Consider the following 21,075-nt stretch of genomic DNA (forward strand, 5'->3'; position numbering starts at 1 on the left):
AAAAATCATGATTTGTAATCACAACATTTTTTCTTTTGGCAAATCAACTTAAATAATTTAAGTAGTTCATATAACATAATATTTTGAGTTTCTGATTAAATCAATCTCCTTCAATGTATTAACTCAATTTTTCCATTTCAATGAACTTAAAATTTTAAGGCAACTAGGTTACTTAATTTTTTTAAGTTAAACCAACAATATTTTTTAGTGTAGTTTTTAATAATGTTATTTCAAACTAAATGAAAACAAGAAGTGTTGCCTTGCCAAGTAGATGAAATAAAATAACATTCATATATATGCGTGTGCGTGTGTGTGTGTTCACCACTGAAATTAGTTTCCTGAAAAAAAAATAGTAATTTTTCCTGTTTTCCAGTAAAAAAATCTAATAATCTCCAAAACAGGATCATTTTACTTCTTGATTTGAATCTTGAATTCAGTTTATTTTTACTTAGCCTACCGGCAAATTGTTGTTCTTGCTTTAATCATAAACCTCACTAAAGATAAGGGATAGATACCACAAGAGAGATTGCAAAGCTAAAAGGGGAGCAAGAGAGATGAAGAATACAAAAGAAAGGAGACGGAAAGACAGAGAGAAGGACAATCGAATAGAGATTATTTACTGCAGCGCACACCACACAGTACGCACCCTCGGCTATGCGTTGTAATGCATCACAGTGAAATGCCGTAGACTTTATCAGCCATTAGAATCAGTGCCAGGAAGAACAAATACTCAAGAGAAACAGGCCTGCAGAAGACTCTGCATCTGATACATACCATTAGACACACCCCCATATTCCTAAAGCCCTCCGGGTCTCTGAAGAACAGAACGTCAGGACCCTGAAAAGCTGTGGCATGTGTGTGTGTGTGTGTGTGAGACTCACCACACGTCCTCAGAATCCTCATCACACTCTGCCCCAAACTGACAAATGTCGCACGTTGATGTCTCCTTCTGACTGATCTCTGCAGAACCCTCGTTAACTTGTGAGAGCGAAAGAGAGAGAGAGAGAAAAGTGAGTGAGATATGAGATCTTAAAGGATTCATCATATCATGAGGAATCAAATTTTCCTGTTTCCTTTCAGATAAAAGAGTTCAGTGTTCTTTTATTGGTTTAGGTTTATGAAATAATCTGAGACTGATGTTGTTGTTGTTTTTCAAAAAAGCCTTGGCAAAACAAATGAATTGGTCATTTTATTCAGAAGAGAAAACACAAGTTCCATCGCAGAATGTTATATACACGTATAGGCCTATGTCCTGTAAAAAAAAAAATCCACAATAAAAATATGCTGACAATGTTTTAGGTGTTACAGGATGGCATATTGGTACCTGTATTTAGTAATTTTAATCATATATCATCAATTAATTTAAGGTTTATACAAATCTACATGAACTTCCAAAGTCTGCTTTCCCAGACAGCAACAGTGTTGGCCCACATCTGGTACCCGTTGAATCCACATGTACCAGATGTGGGCCGGATCTGGGCCGACACTATGTTGGTGTCTGGGTTGTACCTTACAATGTACGGATAACCACCATGATAATAATACAGGTGGTAAAATAGAAAGCCATGTAATGAATCAAAAGTAATAATAAGCAGGCTACATTAACTAAGATTAATAAATGCTGTAGAAGGTTTCTAATTTCTAATGACACTCCACTTTTTTGGAAATAGGCTCATTTTATCACTCCCCCAGAGTTAAACAGTTGAGTTTTACCGTTTTCAAATCCATTCAGCCGATTTTCTGATATTTAGAAGAATATCAGTAACCAGACAGTTTCTGGTCTCATTGACTTCCATAGTATATTATGGAAGTCAATTAGACCAGAAACTGTCTGGTTACTGATATTCTTCTAAATATCAGAAAATCGGCTGAATGGATTCGAAAACGGTAAAAAATTGGGTTGTAAAATGAGCCTATTTCCAAAAACAGTGGAGTACCCCTTTAACTAAACCTTATTGTAAAGTGTTACAGAAAAAGCATGTAATCCAATAGGAAGAGAAAATTTGAATGTCAGGGGTTTCTAGATGACCATATGTAGATAACAGCAGAAACCATGAGGTATATGATTAAATAATTGCTTGATTATTGCTGGGGACCAGCTCGCTGGCTGCAGTATCAGCCAATTTGTCCCTCTACAAAATAAAAATGTAACCGTAAACGTGATTTGTGGTGGGTTATTGATGGCACGCAGCCAGATACTCTTCCTTTAGCCCTCGCCTGCATGAAAATCGGACATTATCACCAGTTCAAAAACAAAAAGATCAAGACACCTCACCTTAGTGGTTTAAGGCCAAAGAAACAAACAGAGTTTGGTATGTATTGGCAAAGTAATCTAAGCTCCCCATGACTAAAACACTTCAATAGGACAGTGCTAATTGCAAATTTGCGGTGCTTGAGCAGCAATCGGCAGAAAATGAACAGATCTAAGTAAACATAACATGTGAGGGCTTGAAGGCTAAATATGGGTCAAGCGGCAGCTTTTAGCCTGACAAAATAGCTGGTTTGAGTGGGTGTAAAGGAACGGCTTGATTTTCCTCACATTATGGAGTATGAAGTGTCAGACATGAGATGCTGCACTGAGTTCACATTCAGGAAGTCAGGGATAGTGTGTAAAGTTGCTAATTAAAAGCTAACTAAAATGGAGTTATTAGCAGTGGGCTAAAAAAAGTCGCCTTTTTGTCGCTTAAATGCAGAGTGTTAGTATGTTCAAAATCAATAGTGATTTACTTGAGGAAGCACATTTTTACATCAGATCATTGTGCTGTATGATGAATCTGAGTTTGAGGTATTGAGGACCTACAATCGCAAAATTGAACCCGACAGCTCTGTATATAAATCATTATTGTAGTCAATACTCAGGGTATAGCAAGAACATGATGCTTTTTGCTCAATTATTTATTTCTAACAAAAAACTAAAAGCAGTTTTTAATACCTGCATATGAATATGTCTACTTCCCTACTACAAAGTAGGTGAAAAATAGTGTGTCCAAATTTACAGTATTCATCAAATAGTAGGTCTTTTTTGTCACTATACCTTATGTGTGTGTGTGCTTGAAGGTTCTTGCGTATCGCTGCTCAGTTATGTGAGCCAGAGCAAGAAGGAAGAGCTGTTTCCACGTCGATAGAACATATCTGATTCTGAGTGTGTGTGTGTGTGATATTTCGAATGTATAAGCCAGAGCTCATCAATGATTTACACTCAGACATTAAAACATGTTTGATCCTGCTGGAGGAGGGGAAATGCTTTCCTCAAGCTAAACTCTTCTTTCGAGCCTCTAAGCGGCTGAACCCCTCCCTCCATCTCCCTTCCTGCCCTTTTTTTATTTCTCTCCCACAGTGGCTACATTTGTTCACTTGTTCTACGCTTTCTCCCTCTTGTATTGCTTTCACAAGCCTTTATCTACTTTCGTTTTGTATCCTCTTATTTCATTTCTTTTCTTCTCATCCTCAATTTCCTGTTCTTTGCTCTTTGAGCCACATTCTTCGGTTGTTCCGTTCCCCAAGTTTATCATCTCCTGATCAGTTATAGGGATGGGCTTACTGTACAACAACAGTTGAGTTCTTTCTTTTCCTCAAAAAAAAAAAATGCATGTAAATGTATTGGAGGAACAAAATAAGGAACCTTTAAAAAAAGCATATTACGGGCACACTAAAATTTTAGTGTAATTATAAAAAAAAAAAAAAAAAAAAATCAAGCATAGCGTTAGTTCTGGCATATCACGTTAGTCAAGCTCGCATCACATGACTCTCAGCTGATCCACGTCTACCTATAGGAATACGACGTCTATCACATTGTCCATATAGACCCCTTTTCAGTTGGTAAACACGGTGACGTTTTTATGTGGGTGGAGCTTAGGTGGAGGCAGAACGATCCCTCTGGCCGCTTCGCTAACGCTAGTTAGCAAGTTTTATTAGCTTGTTTCTTTAACAATGACTGGAGAAAATCAGATATTATCTTAATGTATAAGGTCACTCACTGTTGTTATTTTCAAAAGTTAATTTTAACGGATAGAACCAGATTGGCCGACTCGTAGCCTTCACACGCTCACTCAATGCATGGACGATCTGACAGGATTAAAGTTGCGTTACCTCGGTTGAGTGGCCTGACTTCTACACCTACCTAATAGAGATAAAGAGAAACTGAGGGCATATAAATCTTTAGATGCATAACTATGTGCTGAATGGTCCTGTACAAGACTTGTGTGTACGATCCGCAGTTCCGCCGAGCCAGCGCAGAGACGACGACAATGTAAACAGTGACATTACGGTGTGATTTTAATGATGTGAATATTTTCTAGAAATAAAAATTCCAGTTACAGCATATTCATTTTTCATCGATTCTTGGACCAAACAACACAACAAGATGACATTTAATAATAATAAAAGTAATTTAAGCTCCTTATTATGTAGCCGAATCTGTGCTGATTTGCATTGGACGCCTTCAGTTTTCACTTTGTTTTGCCTCCAGCTAGCGCCGTGACATAACTGTGACGTCGGCACAAAAGGGGTCTATACAAGCCTCTTCAGTATTATCAACAGCAATCACGTTTCTCAGGAGCGAATTCCCCTCCTCCATCCCTAGTTACTCCTCTCGTCAGTCAGGATTTGGCATTCTGATTACCCTTTGAATCAGACTAATTTCTCGAATTATGTTGTACATTAAAATCTTTATCAAATAATGATATCTGCAACACATTCATGTTGGTTCTGTCCTGTTTACCCTAAGGGAGGGGGGGGGGGGGGGGAGGGGGGGTATCACTGCTCTCCCAGCTCTTATCTATGCTAGGCTCCATGGTTGCGCAGGGAGTTCTTGCCCAGAACTGAATCATACCACCAATCCAACTGTGTGCTAAATACAGTCAATCATTTTTGATGATAGTTGTTCTGACAGAAATGAATTACTAAATACAAAATAATGTAGACAGTTGTACTTTGCAGTAAAGGCCCTTTCGCATGAATTGCATCAGCACTCCCCAATAAACAGAACTATAAGAGAGAGACATCAGCTATTCCCTCAAGTGGCAGTGTGTCAAGCATTGTATTGCAAAGTTTAAACTATTTAAAATTTGATCTTGTTTGCCACAACCTTTTGAGCCAGTGACTAGTAAAAAATGAACTACAGATCCTAAGTTTATTATTTTTACACATGCTTTTACATCTCAAATGATGTCGTTTAAAAAAAAGAATAAAAAAGAAAAAAAAACTGTCAAACTTAATGAGGAGATCTTGAATTCCTCATATTTTCCCTTTAATTGGTTATGTTTGCCCTCTTGTTTCCAACAGCAACCCAGTTTTTAATTCAGTGCTTGGACTTATACATGTGAACCAATGTTCGGCGATTGCTTAACTTCTTTCAAATAAATGTTTTCACTGTTTACAGTGTGCACATTCTGCTTTCCTGCTATACTGGCAACAGGTCATCAAACTGGACGTGGGACAGGCGGAAGTACCACTGACGGCGGCCATCATCCAGGCGCAGCTCCTGGAGCGAGCAAATGAAAATCGCATGAAACTCGCCAAGTGGTTCGCCTCCGAAGGGTTCGGTGGACAAAAATACGGCGCCGATGATCCCCACGGCGCTGTTCTAGCTCTCCATAAAAAAGATGGCCGCCAACGGGTTTCGATTCTGACGCGCGTAAATTTGGCAATTTCAGTTTCACTCTTGACGGACGAATTAACACAAAGTGGTCAAGCGTCAAACTAGACGCGGTAGACACGTATTTGATTCGCTATTCGCGTCCGGTGTGAGGTAATAAATAGTAAGGTAATAAAAACATAACGGTTCATTGAGTAAGGTCTTTATACACCACTGAAAACATAGTTATGAATCTTATATTGCATTTCTGTCAATAGATCCTCAGAAATATTACACATTACACCTTTAGCTTTCATTTTAGGGTGAAATATCTCTTTAAGGGTGCATATTAGTACCTTTTAGAAAAGGTATACATTAGTACATAAATGGTCCATATTATTTCCTTTTGAAACAGTACCACTGTTTCAGCTTGTGCAACTTTTTTTTCTGAGAGTGTGTATTCCCTGTATACAATAACTGTGTGCATATACTCAATACACATACTATATATATATATTTTTTTTTCTACAAAACTTGATCAAAAATGCAAATTATAAGCTGATATAAACAAGTGACTTGGTAAGTAGCAAAATGTCTATTTCTCAGTTTCTCTCTGTCCATTCCTTGTTTCACATTTATTCCCAGTTGATCAGTCAAATTTTTCTAATATTTCAGAATAGATATATCATCCCTCACTTCAGAGTATCCCTCCCTCTCTCTTTCTTCTGTTTCTCTCTTTTTAGATCACCCTATCCCGTATCTCTTTTTAATTAGCCATGTTCTTGAGTGAAATTCCTCATCCTGGATTCACATCATAAGTACGGCTGGCATATTCACATCTATCAAGAGAGACAGACAAAAGCTGCTGTGAACTCAGCATGAGCATCTATGTGTGTGCGAATGTGAACAGACAAAGCAAGATATGAGATCATTATTGTAAAGCTCCGTATTAATTAGAGATGAGTTGAAAATACTCACCATCATTCCCAGATCCAGAGCCAGCATCTACAAAGCAGAAAAACAGATGGTCAGGATTGGAACAGAAGTGTCGTGTCCATTCAAACGGATTTAGTTGTGTTTTTAAACCAATTCTGAATGCAACTTGCAAACAAAATGACAATATATTTGGTAATTAGATTGCAAACTCATAGATACAACAATTCACACCTCTAAAATCCATCTGTCTAAGTCGCTGTTTTCGCTGTCATTTGCACTAAATTGAAAATTGCTGTCATCATCTATCTAGCCGTGCACAATGTGTCTAACTTCTGTGATTTTTTTCCCCCCATGTGGAACACAAAATGCATATTGATTACAGGCTGTCAAGTTCAGTTGCATTTTCATTTTATTAAAATTAATTAGGTTGGGATTTTAAACGCATTTTGCTCACTAAGCAAGCTGTATTTTTGTTTTAAAAATGCTGTAGTTTAATTAATAACCAAAAAAGAGGCATAATGTAAAATTGAGAATTTAATTTGCATTATGTAAATTTAAAGGGATACTCCACCCAAAATAAAAAAAATGATCTCACCAGAATATTTGGGTTTCTTTCTTGAGATAAACAATAACGAAAATTTTTGAAAAAATTAATCAATTTATGTGAGTCCATACAGTATGGAAGTATGAGTTGAGTTGTAAGATTGTAAGTATAACCTTATGAGTTGATGCTTCATAAACCAAACAAAGTGAACATGACGGTAATCCATACAACCCCAGTTGATTGATGTCTTCTAAAGCGAAATGATAGGTGTTTTAGAAAAATAGTAATATTTATAACTAGGGCTGTCAGTTAAATGCGTTATTAACGGCATTACCGCAAACCAATTTTAACGGCGTTATTTTTTTTGATCACGCGATTAACGGTCTTTTTGGCCTAGCAAACGTAGTTTTTTTTTCACAAGCTTTTGCAATAGGACGTGGCGCTGGGCTATGAAAACCATTAATTTCAATGGCTTTCGCCGTGCGAGAACGTTTTGTTGCTTTGTCGACCAAAGCGCAAGTGGATCTACTGTAGCTAGACCGGAAAGAAAACAACAGGCACGACGCACACACTTGTTTGGGATTGCGAGCCGGCCAAATAGTTGGTTAACGTTACGTTTTGAGTGGATGACGAGCGCGAGTCGACGGAATGGATGCCAATAGGATTCTGAAAGGAAAGTTTACTTTTAAAAAGTTGCAAAATTGACAAGACCAAAGTTATCTGTGTGTTTTGTCTGTGTTTAACTGAGCTATCATCATCGCTATCGCAGCACGTCCAGTCTGAAATACCACTTGATGATGGAAACATTTGCACAAAGCAAGCCGATCCAATTTTCCATTTTGATAAGAGCATTCAAATGAGAAAAAAAAATAATGGGACAAAAAAAAAGAGACATTTAGAATAGATAAAAATGTGTGATTAATTGCGATTAATCGCGAGTTAACTATGACATTAATGTGATTAATCGCGATTAATTATTTTAATCGTTTGACAGCACTATTTATAACATTTTCAGGCAAACCTATCAAAAAATATTAGCATTAGCACCAAATGAAAGCCATATTCATCTGGGCTGGCCAATTATGAGAGAGTGTTCATTTTTGGGTAGAGCATCCCATTAAACACAACCATTGGGCCAGTTTAAATTAATATGACTAAATTAATAATATAAATTTTGTTTTTATTCATTATTGACAATAATGTATTTATCGTTGTAATTAGTTGAATTATTATGATTACTCATTGCATCTTATTTACATTTAACCAATTTTTATAGCTAACTATGTTATATAATATCCATCCCTCCCCTCCACCTACAGATTTGAGCTACGCTACTTGAATAAGCTTATTGATCAAACGTCACATAAAACTGTCACTTTGTAGGTTAGATGGTCTCTGCCTATGCTTAGATTGCAAATACAAATTCACCTGTTGTGCCATTTCCCCAATAGCCACCTTATGTCTAATGAATCTTTATCGGAGTCAGTGAAGGTTGCGCAGACAGCTCACAGGAGAACAATAGAAGCAATATCACAGGCATCATGCAAAACAAAAGTCAATGTGGCACTTCTTTCAAAGCCCAACTTAAAAGAGGCATTTATAGAACACTAACGTACACCAGAGGCTTCTAACTCTAGAACATTCCCAGGACTTCAACCTGTTATGGGCCCGATGCATTTCATCTGTAGAACTGAGAACTAGAGGGTGAAAGAACAAGAATTATCAAGGGAAATGTATACATTAGAGAGGAAGGCGAGGGAGGCTGGCTGTCACCTCATTTCCAATTTTTAACACTTATAAATCTGCCCCCCGGCTGCATCTGTACCTCTCAAAATATAAATAATGGAGTTCTTGTGGATTCATTTGAGGTGAAAACAAAAAGTAGCCCCAGATAACCCCACTTTCTCTCTCTCAAGTTCAAGGGCACAGCCGCTATGACTAGACTGCGCTATGTTCTCTCGCTCTCAGTCTTTCTCGCCATCCGCCCCTGGGCTTGACGGCAGCTTTGGGAAAATCTGACATTCATCAATTTGTTATGATGGAGAGGAGCAGCTTATAGCTCTGTGCCCTCCCATCAATCACCCCACCAATTATTCCCCGCCCAGAACAAATATAAATCTTCGTTTGAGATGGCCACAGGAAGGCGAGGCCTTAATGTGTTATTCCTTTAATTCCAAACTGTGCCTCTCCTGCTTTAGACTCTAGTGCAGAAATACTTTTCTAAATCAGTATTTTTTGTCTTGTTTTTCAGGGGCTGTTTACACGACACCGTTTTCAACTAAAAGCGTAAAACTTTGAATGCGCTTTGGCCGTTCGTTAGTTCGTAGTTTTGAAAACGGGTTTAAAGTGCACGTTTTTGAAAACAGTCTACGTGTAAACAACAAAAACGTGAATCTGAAGATGATGTCATGCACATGAGTATTACGTGTTCAGTCTATAGTGTTTCATCGCCATCTAATGGCCTGGAAGCAGTTTAGTCGTTTTCGTGGATCCGTGTGAATGGGGATCATTTTTGACGTATCACACACGGAAAACTCAAAGGAAAAACTTCTCAGTTTTAAGCATATCGTCGTGTAAAAATACCCCAAGTAAGGGATAATATAGAGCCAGCTGGTCATTATAGCAAAATAATTAGCTTTAGTTCAATCATCTCTCTGAATAAATTTTGAAAATTGCAATGAAAATTGTAATCAAGGCAGGTAGGAGTGGAGAGTTTGGATCTGAGAGCACACTGCAGGACTAGTTTACAGCAAATAATGAACCAGACTACTGTATTTAAATGTTCAACAAGCAATCTCATTGGCTGCAGGATCAGCAGAGGCCAATCAGCTTGTGCCATGCTGTAATGGTGCGATTTCTAACAGATTGCATGTAAAGGACCTATCAACTATTTCATGAGGTGACTAAACTAGATATATTATTAATAATACTCATTATTCTATTATTAAAATGTATTCTATGAAGATGGCAAACTATGAAATTAATAATATAAAAGCAGTTAATTCAATTATATAAATAACTATTTAATTTAAATAACAAAATTAATTAATACAAAAAAAATTCAATTTTATAATTCAGTGATTTGATATAAAATATATGAACCTGAATAAATTAATCATTTCCGGGGAGTATATAATCATTTAGAGTGAATCACGAATCTGGTCACTTAAAAATAAAATAAAAAAAAAATATATTTCATGGTGTTGAAGTTGTGGAACCAATATACATGATTAAATCATGTAAATTCAACACACATTTATTTAAAAAAAAAAATGAACAGATTAAAAACAATATTTTGCAATGTCCTTCCTCACCCTTTCAGTTTCTCCCTTCTCTTTCTCTTTCCCAAACTTCTGTGTCCCCTGCTGGGTCACAGGTAACACAAATAGTCAGAGGTATGCAGATGAGGCTCAGCTCGTTCATATTCATGAGTTGGTGGTTTTAATGAGAGACTCAATTACAGGACCACATTACACTGAACCTGTGACACTTCGGCTGTCTGAAATAGAAAGAGCGAGAGACAGAGGCTCTATGTTTTCGGCATCTCATTTCTTCATCTTCATTCTGTGTTTTCAGATCATTCCTCGTTCCCTGATCAGACCAATCCCCGTTGCACTCATGTTCTTCCATAATTAGCCAAATTATTTGTCTGGGTCTGTCCTTTTGGTATTACATCATACTGTCTCTCTCTCTCTCTCTCTCTCTCTCTCTCTCTCTCTGTCCGTCTCTCTCTCCAACTGCTCTGTGGGGAGCGTCTAGATGTTCTGATGGATTATACTAATGATGACTGTTCCGATTCCATCTTCCTCCAGCTTTGCCCCTTCCTCAGCACACACACACACACACACACACACACACACACACACACACACAGGGGCTGATTTATAACTACCTCCTGCTATCTTTCTCTTCTATACAAGTAATGGGTGATCAATTTCAGAACAGTGTGACCTGTGTCTATTCTGTCTCCAAACACACACATATTTGTGTACACCCATATAGCACAGCACACACAATGATTTGTGGTCTGTGAGGAAATGTAGCCCACTTTACTTGACACTGATTACTGTCTTTGCCTCTGAACAGCCCAACATCTCACAAATGGCTGTTTTTCTACCATGGCTGGGACTTTACATACCACTGTTTTTTTTGTTATGTTGTATCAAATGTAAAATTAACTTAGCCTGAAAAGCAGTTTGTTTTAAAGATATCTAGGCCCGGTTTAACAGACAAGCCTTAGGGTTATGCCTCTGTACAATTAAGTGGCTTTTATTAACATGCCTTTGAGAAAAAAAAAATATTACTGGTGAGCATCTTGAGACAAAACAATGCAGTGACAAACCTATTACCCAAGTTATTGAAAGAAAAATTATTATCAAATACTATTTTCAATAATTTATGGGACCACCATTCAAAAGTTTGTGGTCTTTAACATTTGTTTTTAAAAGAAGTATCTTAGGCTCACCAAGCTGCATTTATTTGAGCAAACTAAGTTAAACAGTAATATTACACAATTTACAATAACTGTTTTCTATTTAAATATAATTTAGAATTGTAATTTATTTATGCGATGGCAAAGCTGAACGACTCCAGTCTTCAATGTCACATGATCCTTCAGAAGTCAACCAACTGACTGAAACAGTAGTATAAGCTGATCAATATATTTCTATAACCTACTGTACAACTACAGCTGAACTTAAGACTCTTTATATTTAGATATTTATTATTATATTTATTAGGGGTGTAAGGGTACATGTATTCGTCCCAAACCATCACGGTTCACAGTCAGATGACGAATACAGTTAGTCACAAGGAATGTGCCGTTACACCCCAAGCATTTATGTGCTCTGAATTAAATTAGCCGCCTTCCTCATTGAATAAAATGTGACTAAAATTGGGCTAATCTAGAGACAGAGGACAAAAAAGGACATAGTAACTGGACCAAAATACTTTGTGTGTGTGTGTGTCCTCACAGGAAGTCACCTCTAATGAGTAGTTTATGTATATGTGTGAGAAAAATGTAAAGAGGTACACTCTCAGAAAAAAAAAGGTACAAAATCTGTCACTGGGGCTGTACCTTTTCAAAAGGTAAACCTCCATTTTATGTGCTAATATGTACATTTTAGGACAGGTGCCAATATGTACATTTAGGTTCTAATATGTACATTTTTAGGTGCTAATTTGTACTTAGGTGCTAATATGTACATTTAGGTGCTAATATGGACATTTATTTGCCAATATGTATATTTTAGGTGCTAATATGTACATTTTAGGAGCTAATATGGACATTTATTTGCTAATATGTATATTTTAGGTGCTAATATGTACATTTTAGGAGCTAATATGGACATTTATTTGCTAATATGTACATTTTTAGGTGCCAATATGTACATTTAGGTGCTGATATGGACATTTATTTGCTAATATGTATATTTTAGGTGCTAATATGGACATTTATTTGCTAATATGTACATTTTAGGTGCTAATATGTACATTTTGGAAGCTAATATGGACATTTATTTGCTAATATGTACATTTTAGGTGCTAATATGTACATTTTAGGTGCTAATATGTATATTTTAGGTGCTAATATGTACATTTTAGGTGTCAACATGTATATTTAGGTGCTAATATGGACATTTATTTGCTAATATATCCATTTTAGGTGCTAATATGGACATTTTAGGTGCTAATAAGTATCATTAGGGTACCAATATGCATCCCTTTAGATACAAAAGAGTACCTTTTGAAAAGGTACAGCCCCAGTGACAGCTTTTGGACCTTTTTTCCTGAGAGTTTATATCAGTACACAAGCCTGATTGTGATACCCCTGTGCTTTTCTGAATTGCCCTCAGAAAGCTGTGTCTCTCAGATAATTTAATCAGAAAAAAAAGAGACTGAAATGAGAGAGAAAAACAACGTGTGAACTGTGAAGTAGTGAAAACAAACAAGAATCATTTCTGGTATTAAATGTTATTTAAAGATTCAATTTCAGCGAACATTGGAGTATCAGTATCTTCACCACCGGTGCCTGCTCTGCTCCTCTTTCACTCTTCCTCTGTAATATTGTATCAGGCGAGATGGCCTGGAATTGCCTGCCATCACAACGTCACCTGAAGTGTCACACTGTCAGAATGTCAGTCAAACCTGTACCTCAGCTGTCTCCCTCAGCAAAACAAACCTCAACCTGCACAAAAATGTATATCTTTCATGTTTTTTCAGTAATGAATTGAGCTTTATGTAAATCCTCACAGCCTGTTTCACACCACACACATCAGCAGTGTGCAAGGGGAGCTGCAACAGCAGGTGTGTGTTGAGCTTTCACACCGTTTCACAGGAATGAAATCCAAATTTCAGAAGCGATCTCTACAGACTGTGCTCAGATTTGCCAGAATGTCTACAATCAAAACCCAGAGATTTTAAAGGAGAACTCCGGCGCAAAATGAACCTTTGGTCTAATTACACATTGGTACCTAGTCAACCGTTCTCTGAGATTTGTTTTCATGATAATCAAATGTAAAGAGTTTTATCTCTAAAAAATGTTTAGCATATAACGTTAGTATATGGGGGGCATTTAATAAGTAAAAAGAAATCGCTAGTTTATACCACTAACAAGGCTCAAAATAGCCCCACACTAACACAGTAACATAATGAGGCTCCATACATGCAAAACGAAGCATTGAGAACTTTGTAAGTGTACAAACAGTTTAATAAGAAGATATTTTATAAAGAAAGTACACTTCGTGTATACAGGCGGCGCCATCTTTGGAAAACAGTCTCGACTATTCGAACAACGAACGACGTGCTAAGTTAGCTGAACTGTATGAACAGCGTTCGTGGTTCGACTTGTTGAGACTGTTTTCCAAAGATGAAGTGAACTGTCTATTAAATGGTCTGTTCACTTAAAAAAAGTTCTCAATGCTTCGTTTTGCATGTATGGACCCTCATTATGTTAGTGTGGGGCTATTTTGAGCCTTGTTAGTGGTATAAACTAGTGATTACTAGCGTTATACGATAAACAGTTTTTAGAGATAAAACTCTTTACATTCGATTATCATGAAAACAAATTTCAGAGAACGGTTGACTAGGTACCGATGTTTTATTAGACGGAGTTCTCATTTAATATGAACTCAAACATCATGTCATTAAAGTCTTTGAAGACAAATTTATCAATACAATTCACATTCAATTTTTAGCTATATACTCATTACCAGTTTTTTTGTTTGTTTTGTTTTTAAAGATTATTATTTTCATGGCAGATGCTGGAACAAGCTGCAGGAAACATTCCTCAGAGATTTTGGTCCATATTGACGATAACATCTAGCAGTTGCTGCAGATTTGTGGGCTGATGCGAATCTCCAGTTCCAGCACATCCCAAATCTATTGAATTGAGATATGGTGACCGTGGAGGCTAGCCTGACTCAGAATATGAGTCTGAGACCGCTCCGTAGGGCTTTGATTATGAGGCGTGTCTTAACCGAACCAGGAAAATTGGATAAATTGCACTCAATTGGATAGTCGGACAGACCTACAATACAACCAATCAGAGCAACACAGTAAGTCAAATACTTTGCATAGCATAGTGAAAAAAAATGCTCTTCTGCAGACCTTGGTTGTAACAAGTGTTTATTCGAGTTACTGTTGCCTCAGTTCAAACCAGTTTAGCAATTCTACTCTGACCTCTGGCATTAACAAGGCATTTAATCCCACAGAACTGCTGCTCACTGGATAATTTCTCTTTTTTAGAGCATTTCAGATCAGCAGACCATCCGGCACCAACAACCATGACACAATCAAAGTCACTTAAATGCCCTTTCTTCCCCATTCTGATGCTCAGCAGATTGTCTTAACCTTGTCTGTACATGCCTAAATGCATTGATTTGCTGCCATCGGATTGGCTGACGAAAATTTGCATTAGCAAGCAGTTGAACTGGTGTACCTAATAAAGTGTCCAGTGAGTGTATATCCCAACCTCACAAGTGTCATTATCACCATTCATTTTCTGAACCAACCGTGTCGTTCTGTATTCACCCAACATCAGGTGCATCCGTCACCCTCACTAGCCATTAGCCGTCAGCGAATGATAATTTCTTTAGCTTATAATCACCGTCATTTCCTCCGTGGTGTGGCTCTAACGAACCCGAGCACAAGTCAGAACTCAGATTGAGCGTCGAGGGCACATGGATATATCACTTCTCCCTGATAATGGGAGTTTGCAGTTAAATTTATCTTTGAATTTGTTGCCATTTATTTGCAAAGCTCTATGCAAGATAATAGAGAGATTCTAAGCCTATAACACGATCCTTGTTTTTGTTTTTGTTAAATGTGCAAAATGACAGAGGTTTAATTCCCTTGTGCAACTTTATTATTAAAGATATACATACAAACATTTATTTATGTACTGTATGAACTGTTTGTATGTATTTATTAGTTGGTTGGGAAGCTGCATTCAGAATTCACTTGCCTGAAAAATCTGGCCACAATCCATTTCTATGATGTGGAATCAAATTTAATTGATGTCAAATCTCTGTTTAAAGGCCAATATTCCAATATTGAACCCAAAAATATTTTTTGTCTTATATTCCAGTCTATATCTATACATGCTTAAAAAAATTCCAATCTTAACGCATTTTTTTCTTCATTTTTATAAGCATACATTTTAACTATACTTAAACTTGTGTTTAATACACTTGTATATAAATAAACTTAGATTAATATATTCCCTGTAAAAAAATTCACTGATTTGCTTCTCAAATAAATGTATCCTGTTTAAAAGATTTTTAGATCAGTTTTAATGGACAGCAATACAATATATATATATTATTTTATTTTCTAAAGATATAGTAACATTACAATAAGGTACAATTTGTTAACAATAGAAAATCATTGAAGAACAATATTTCAACAACATTTATTAATCAAGGTTAAAGTTAATTCATACAAATACTGTTTTTTTCTTAATTCATTAGCAAATACCAACATACGCAACTTTAAATGTTAAAAAATGCATTCGTGAGAAATTACATAGAATTTAACATTAACTTTATGATTTAATAGGCTAAATGCTGTAAAAGTATTATTCATTGTTGGTTCAAGATACCTAATGCATTAACAAATAGAACCATATTGTAAAGTATTAATGATTTTTGCTTCTCAAATAAATGTGTCATGTTTTAAAGATGTTTAGATGGACAAAAAAAAAAAAAAAAAAACGATTAAGATTTGGTTTATTTCTTAATAATTTGGTATCACTACAATAAGGTACAATTAGTTAACATATTTTAATAACAATATTTGAATCACATTTATTAATCTAGATTAAAGTTAATTAAAAAAATACTGTTTTTTTTCCCATAATACATTAGCAAACTTGAAATGTTAGAAAATGTTTTAGTTGTAGTTCCTGGCACCAAATAGAACCTTATTGTAAAAAGTGTTAAAGATTGCATTCACACACACAGTCACCTCTAAAACACAGGGACGTACCGACAGGGCAGGCGCCCTCTGACACCAACAGCACCTCTCTCTGCAATTTGCAGGCATCTTTGCGCAGGAGACAGTGGTTCTCATAGCTCTCGCCGTTAGATCCGCACACTGGAGCATAGTCACTGCTGCACTGTAAAGAGAGAAAGAGGCACAGGTGTCACAGATGCATGTTTCTGTTGTAAATGTTTAATGGTCGAGATCAGATGAGGACAAACTTTAATTACATCGGCGCTCTGAAACACGAGACATCTGTTCGGGTGTACATGACTGAAGATAGCGAAGAGTGAAATAATGGCTGGTATAACACCTGACCGTGACTCTAGAGCACACACACACACACACGTGATGAGCAACACAAGTCCGCTGGTATTGTTGTGACCAGCTGTGGTGTGGCGCCTGGAGGAAGCAGGTCACCCAGAGGCAAGAACACCGAAGGTGAACCGGTTTCACTCGTATATCAAGCCAGAAGCAAATAGAGGTCAGCCATTAAACGAGAGGTTATCCATCTATCTGAATATACACACACACGCACACGCAACTGACACACAGCAAACACACTGGAAAATCACTGGAAACACACTCACACCAACACAGAACTGCTGACTAATGGTCTGAGGGGAAAAGAAGAGCACAAGTGAGAAGGACAAAAAAGACATGAGAGGGAGGGTGACTCTTTCAAAGTTTGAAATCTCTAGTGTGATTTATAAATCACAGGCAGCCATAAACAACACAGGACAAGGTGATTTAATGAACCAAAACACACTGAATCTGTCGGAAATGTTCACTGATATGTAGCCTACATTGCAGTGACGTTGGTTGTACTTCACGTTTTAATTTCATGTTATACCAGGTAAACGTATATGGAACCACATTTGCCTTAGACTATCAACAATCTAATACTATAGTATTTTTAACTTACACTGACAGGATAGTTCACCCTAATATGACCTTCTTTCTTCTGTGGAGCATGAAATAAGATATTTTTGAGATATTTATGTTTTTTTTCCCCCATACAATGGATGTCATCAATTGTTTGGACGTCAACGTTCTTCAAAATCTGAGGGTGAGTAAATGATGACAGAAGTTTTACAATCCATTTAACGCCTCAAAGTCCCATTAGGTTTATGTAGTTTTAATACGTTTTTAACATTATGGCAATTTGTAGATTTGTTTTGGTGGCAAATTTGAATGATTTTTCTTTCTTTTCGTTTTCTTACAACCTGCTTGCTCCAGTTAGGCCACCGCCTCATAAAATAGTTATGTTTTCTCATAAGAAATTGAGTTGCTTTAATAATACAGTGCAATAATCAGCAACGACTACAGTATAATACAATAAATCGTTCATGTTAATTGAACAAAAACAAAATGTTAACTGATGCAGTCTATTTTAAATGTTTAACTAATCTGAATGATTTTGTTTTTTAATCAGTTTGAATGAATAATTCAATGACTCAGATTCATCACTGGATGAATCAGCTTCTTTTTTTTTTTTTTACAAATCTCTTGAATGAATGATTCAATGACGAATACATTTTTAACAGTCACTTATCGCCCCCTGGTGGCGTAATGATTAATCGATACAATCATCGTAATGACGTGATTTACTCCGTTTTGTTCACTACCGTAGACATCAGTGTTTATATCTGAACTAGAATTTTTATCCAGTACTTCTGTGATAATACGAATATTTGAAACAGGAATAATGATACTGTGTGTGGTTGAAAATACTCTCTCTGGGTCACAGCAGCTCCAATGCAGATTTGAATGTGCCACTGTGATTTTGTCAAAGGTTTAAATAGACACGTTTAATAGGTGAATCCGCGTCATTTAGCATTGAGATTGAGATTATGAATCAAGGTTGTGATACAGCTCTACTATCTAGGCCAGTATTAGCAGAAAAAACAGAGCATGATAAGCATTTGACAGAATGGAGAGATGAATGAAAGACTGAGTAGGAAGAAATAAAGAATTGAAAGCCTTAAATAAATGAATAAAATGAATAATAGCAGGTGAAGGATGAATAGAGAGGAAGGAAATATGATATAAGCGCTGTTTCCTCATACATCTTCAACCAGCATACGCTTTTTGACGAGGATATTAAAACATGTCATTAAGATAATTTTTTTCTTCCAGTTCCTCCATTTACTGTAACTGCTCTCATCTATCTCTAATATTGTTTTTCCTGCTCTGTAGAACCGGATCCTTCACTGTGTCCTGGAACTCGGAAGTCATCTTCTACCATCCTGGGGCCTCATTTATAAAACTGTGCGTATGGATCCTTACTAAAAGTGTATGTGCGGCGAAAGCCAAAAATGGCATAGGCCTACGCAAAAAAAAATATTTAGACTTATTCAAACGCCAGAACCTGCGCAAAATTCACTTTATAAATCCCAGTCAGCGGAAGAATGCGCGCACGTGCGTCTCCTCCCCGAAATAACCATATATGGAGATAACAACGCCTAGTTTTACTATGCATATCCTCATCTGCATATCATTTGCATATGATTATTCATCCACGTGATACCATGTTTAACGGTACAAGACGTTAGAAAAATATGAAATACGGATGTGCCGTCACGTCACATCACATTATTACAAACATAATTTTTTTTAGTAGCCTATCCTTGCCTTGTTTTTGAATAAATAAATCAAATAGTGTTAAATACATTTTTCTCAATCTTTTCCACTGGCCAAATAGTATTTTTAATTGTTTATATTTTTAATGGAAACAGAGAGACCTTGTTGTGCATTATTTGCACAAAACAATTTTCTCAGACTATTAGCTATCAGTTAAAACATTAAAACACAGCATGCCAGAGGAAAAGTGTTCAAAAGCATTGCATCCACAAACAAATATGCTATTTCTATTTATTGAATATATATTTTTTGTAACTTCAGTAATGATTTCATGCAGTTTAAGTGTTTAACTCCATTAATGAGAATGGCATATTTAATCTAAATGTTTATATCAGAAATAAAACATACTTTAAATCATTCTGTTATTTTGAACATGCACTGTATTTATGATTAGGACTCATAATGAAGATTTACGGTTTTACTTCATCTGCCGTTATAGGCTATGAGTCAGTTTCACTAAACGGCCCAACACGCTCATGGCACAGACATTTAAGAAGGGATGGATGTTTGTGAAATTATATTTGAATTATATATCTGTAGATGTATCATTTTCTTTAGATTCTTTGTCTAATAGTGACCAAAAAGACATTTAACTTCAGCTCACCATCGGTGTCGCCAAAACACATACTCTTCTAAAAGAGTGCCTATGCACGGTCAAGAGCATCCTTATGGTGCGCACTTATTTACGGCAAGTTTATTTTTTATAAATCCCGATATGTGCATGGAAAAATGCGTACGCACATTTCTATGCCATTTTATACGTGAGCAACGTTCAGGCCCCTGGTCTCAATGTTATAAACTAGATATAGCCTATGAACAGCTTCAGATCTAAAACTACAGCTGATGTGATTACAGGAACAGAAGTGATATTGCCAAAAAAGTAACAGTAGGAGTAACACTTAACATTAAGGTTACATTTGTTAACATTATTAATGTGAATTAACAATATACATTTGTATAGCATTTATTAATCTTAACTGATGCTAACTTCAACATTTATAACGTAATACAGTTATTTTTAAATCAGAAACTGAGTTAAATTTACTTAATGCACCCTGAACTAACATGAAAAAACAATGTATAGTATTTTTTTTTTCCCAACTTGCTTATTGCTAGGTCATGTTAGGTAATCCATTAAAGTTGACAAATAAAAATGAGCTAAGCTAAGCGAAATGAGAGAAAGTAGCAAGTTATACTAAGATTTCAGCTCATGTTTATATATATATATATATATATATATATATATGAAATATCAAAATTGGTATTTTTGAGAGTAATTTGATCTAAAACATTATTTTAATATTAAAAATATATCTTAAATATCTAAAATGTACAACTGAAGTGTGTGTGTGTGTGTGTGTGTGTATGAGGAGAGAAAAATGAGCGTTAATGGTTTATATAACAATTTAGCTTTATAGTTTAAAAAATCCTACTGTATATAATGTAGTAAAGTCTGTTCAATAATGTATTGTCCTAAAAACTTTTAAAAATGAAAGGAACTTCATCTCATTACATTTTTCACCTAATTAGATCTAACTCATTAGATTCAATTTTATGGATGCAAATCAGAAGATAGGATTATTAATAACAAGTGAAGTTGAACGATAAGCTTGGCATCAGTGCCGGCCGGAACAGCTTCACAATGTAACACGTAAAAACAAAAGATTCAAGAGTAATACATTTTATGACTGGATGAGCAACATTAAACAGATGATATATTCACACTTGCACACAAGCACATCAATTGTAGGCTAATCTGCCAAGTTATATAGCGTATTCAACCCATGTTAGAAAGATATTTACGAGACGAACAGCACCACAATGTCGTAATTATTATGTGTGGGAAACTCTGGATTTGTGGGGTGTCAGAGAACAGAGAGTTAGGGGTGTCAGAAAA

The 21,075-nt window shown here is 36.1% G+C and overlaps 1 protein-coding gene across 2 annotated transcripts in view; it reads right to left on the minus strand.

Moving 5' to 3' along the window:
* tmeff2b (transmembrane protein with EGF-like and two follistatin-like domains 2b) overlaps positions 1 to 21,075 on the minus strand; it is a 70,190-nt gene that overhangs the window by 25,595 nt on the left and 23,520 nt on the right. For both annotated transcript variants that reach the window (XM_089133813.1, XM_039689606.2), the window contains exons 3-5: positions 16,542 to 16,671; positions 6,554 to 6,580; positions 882 to 978 (exon numbers count right to left, since the gene is read on the minus strand). In XM_089133813.1, the coding sequence (XP_088989939.1) occupies positions 882 to 978; positions 6,554 to 6,580; positions 16,542 to 16,671 (254 nt within the window). The remainder of the gene's footprint in view (positions 1 to 881; positions 979 to 6,553; positions 6,581 to 16,541; positions 16,672 to 21,075) is intronic.

The sequence above is a fragment of the Pimephales promelas genome, chromosome 8 (assembly GCF_988280905.1).
Source record: "Pimephales promelas chromosome 8, fPimPro1.hap1.1, whole genome shotgun sequence".
Taxonomy (NCBI): Eukaryota; Metazoa; Chordata; class Actinopteri; order Cypriniformes; family Leuciscidae; genus Pimephales; species Pimephales promelas.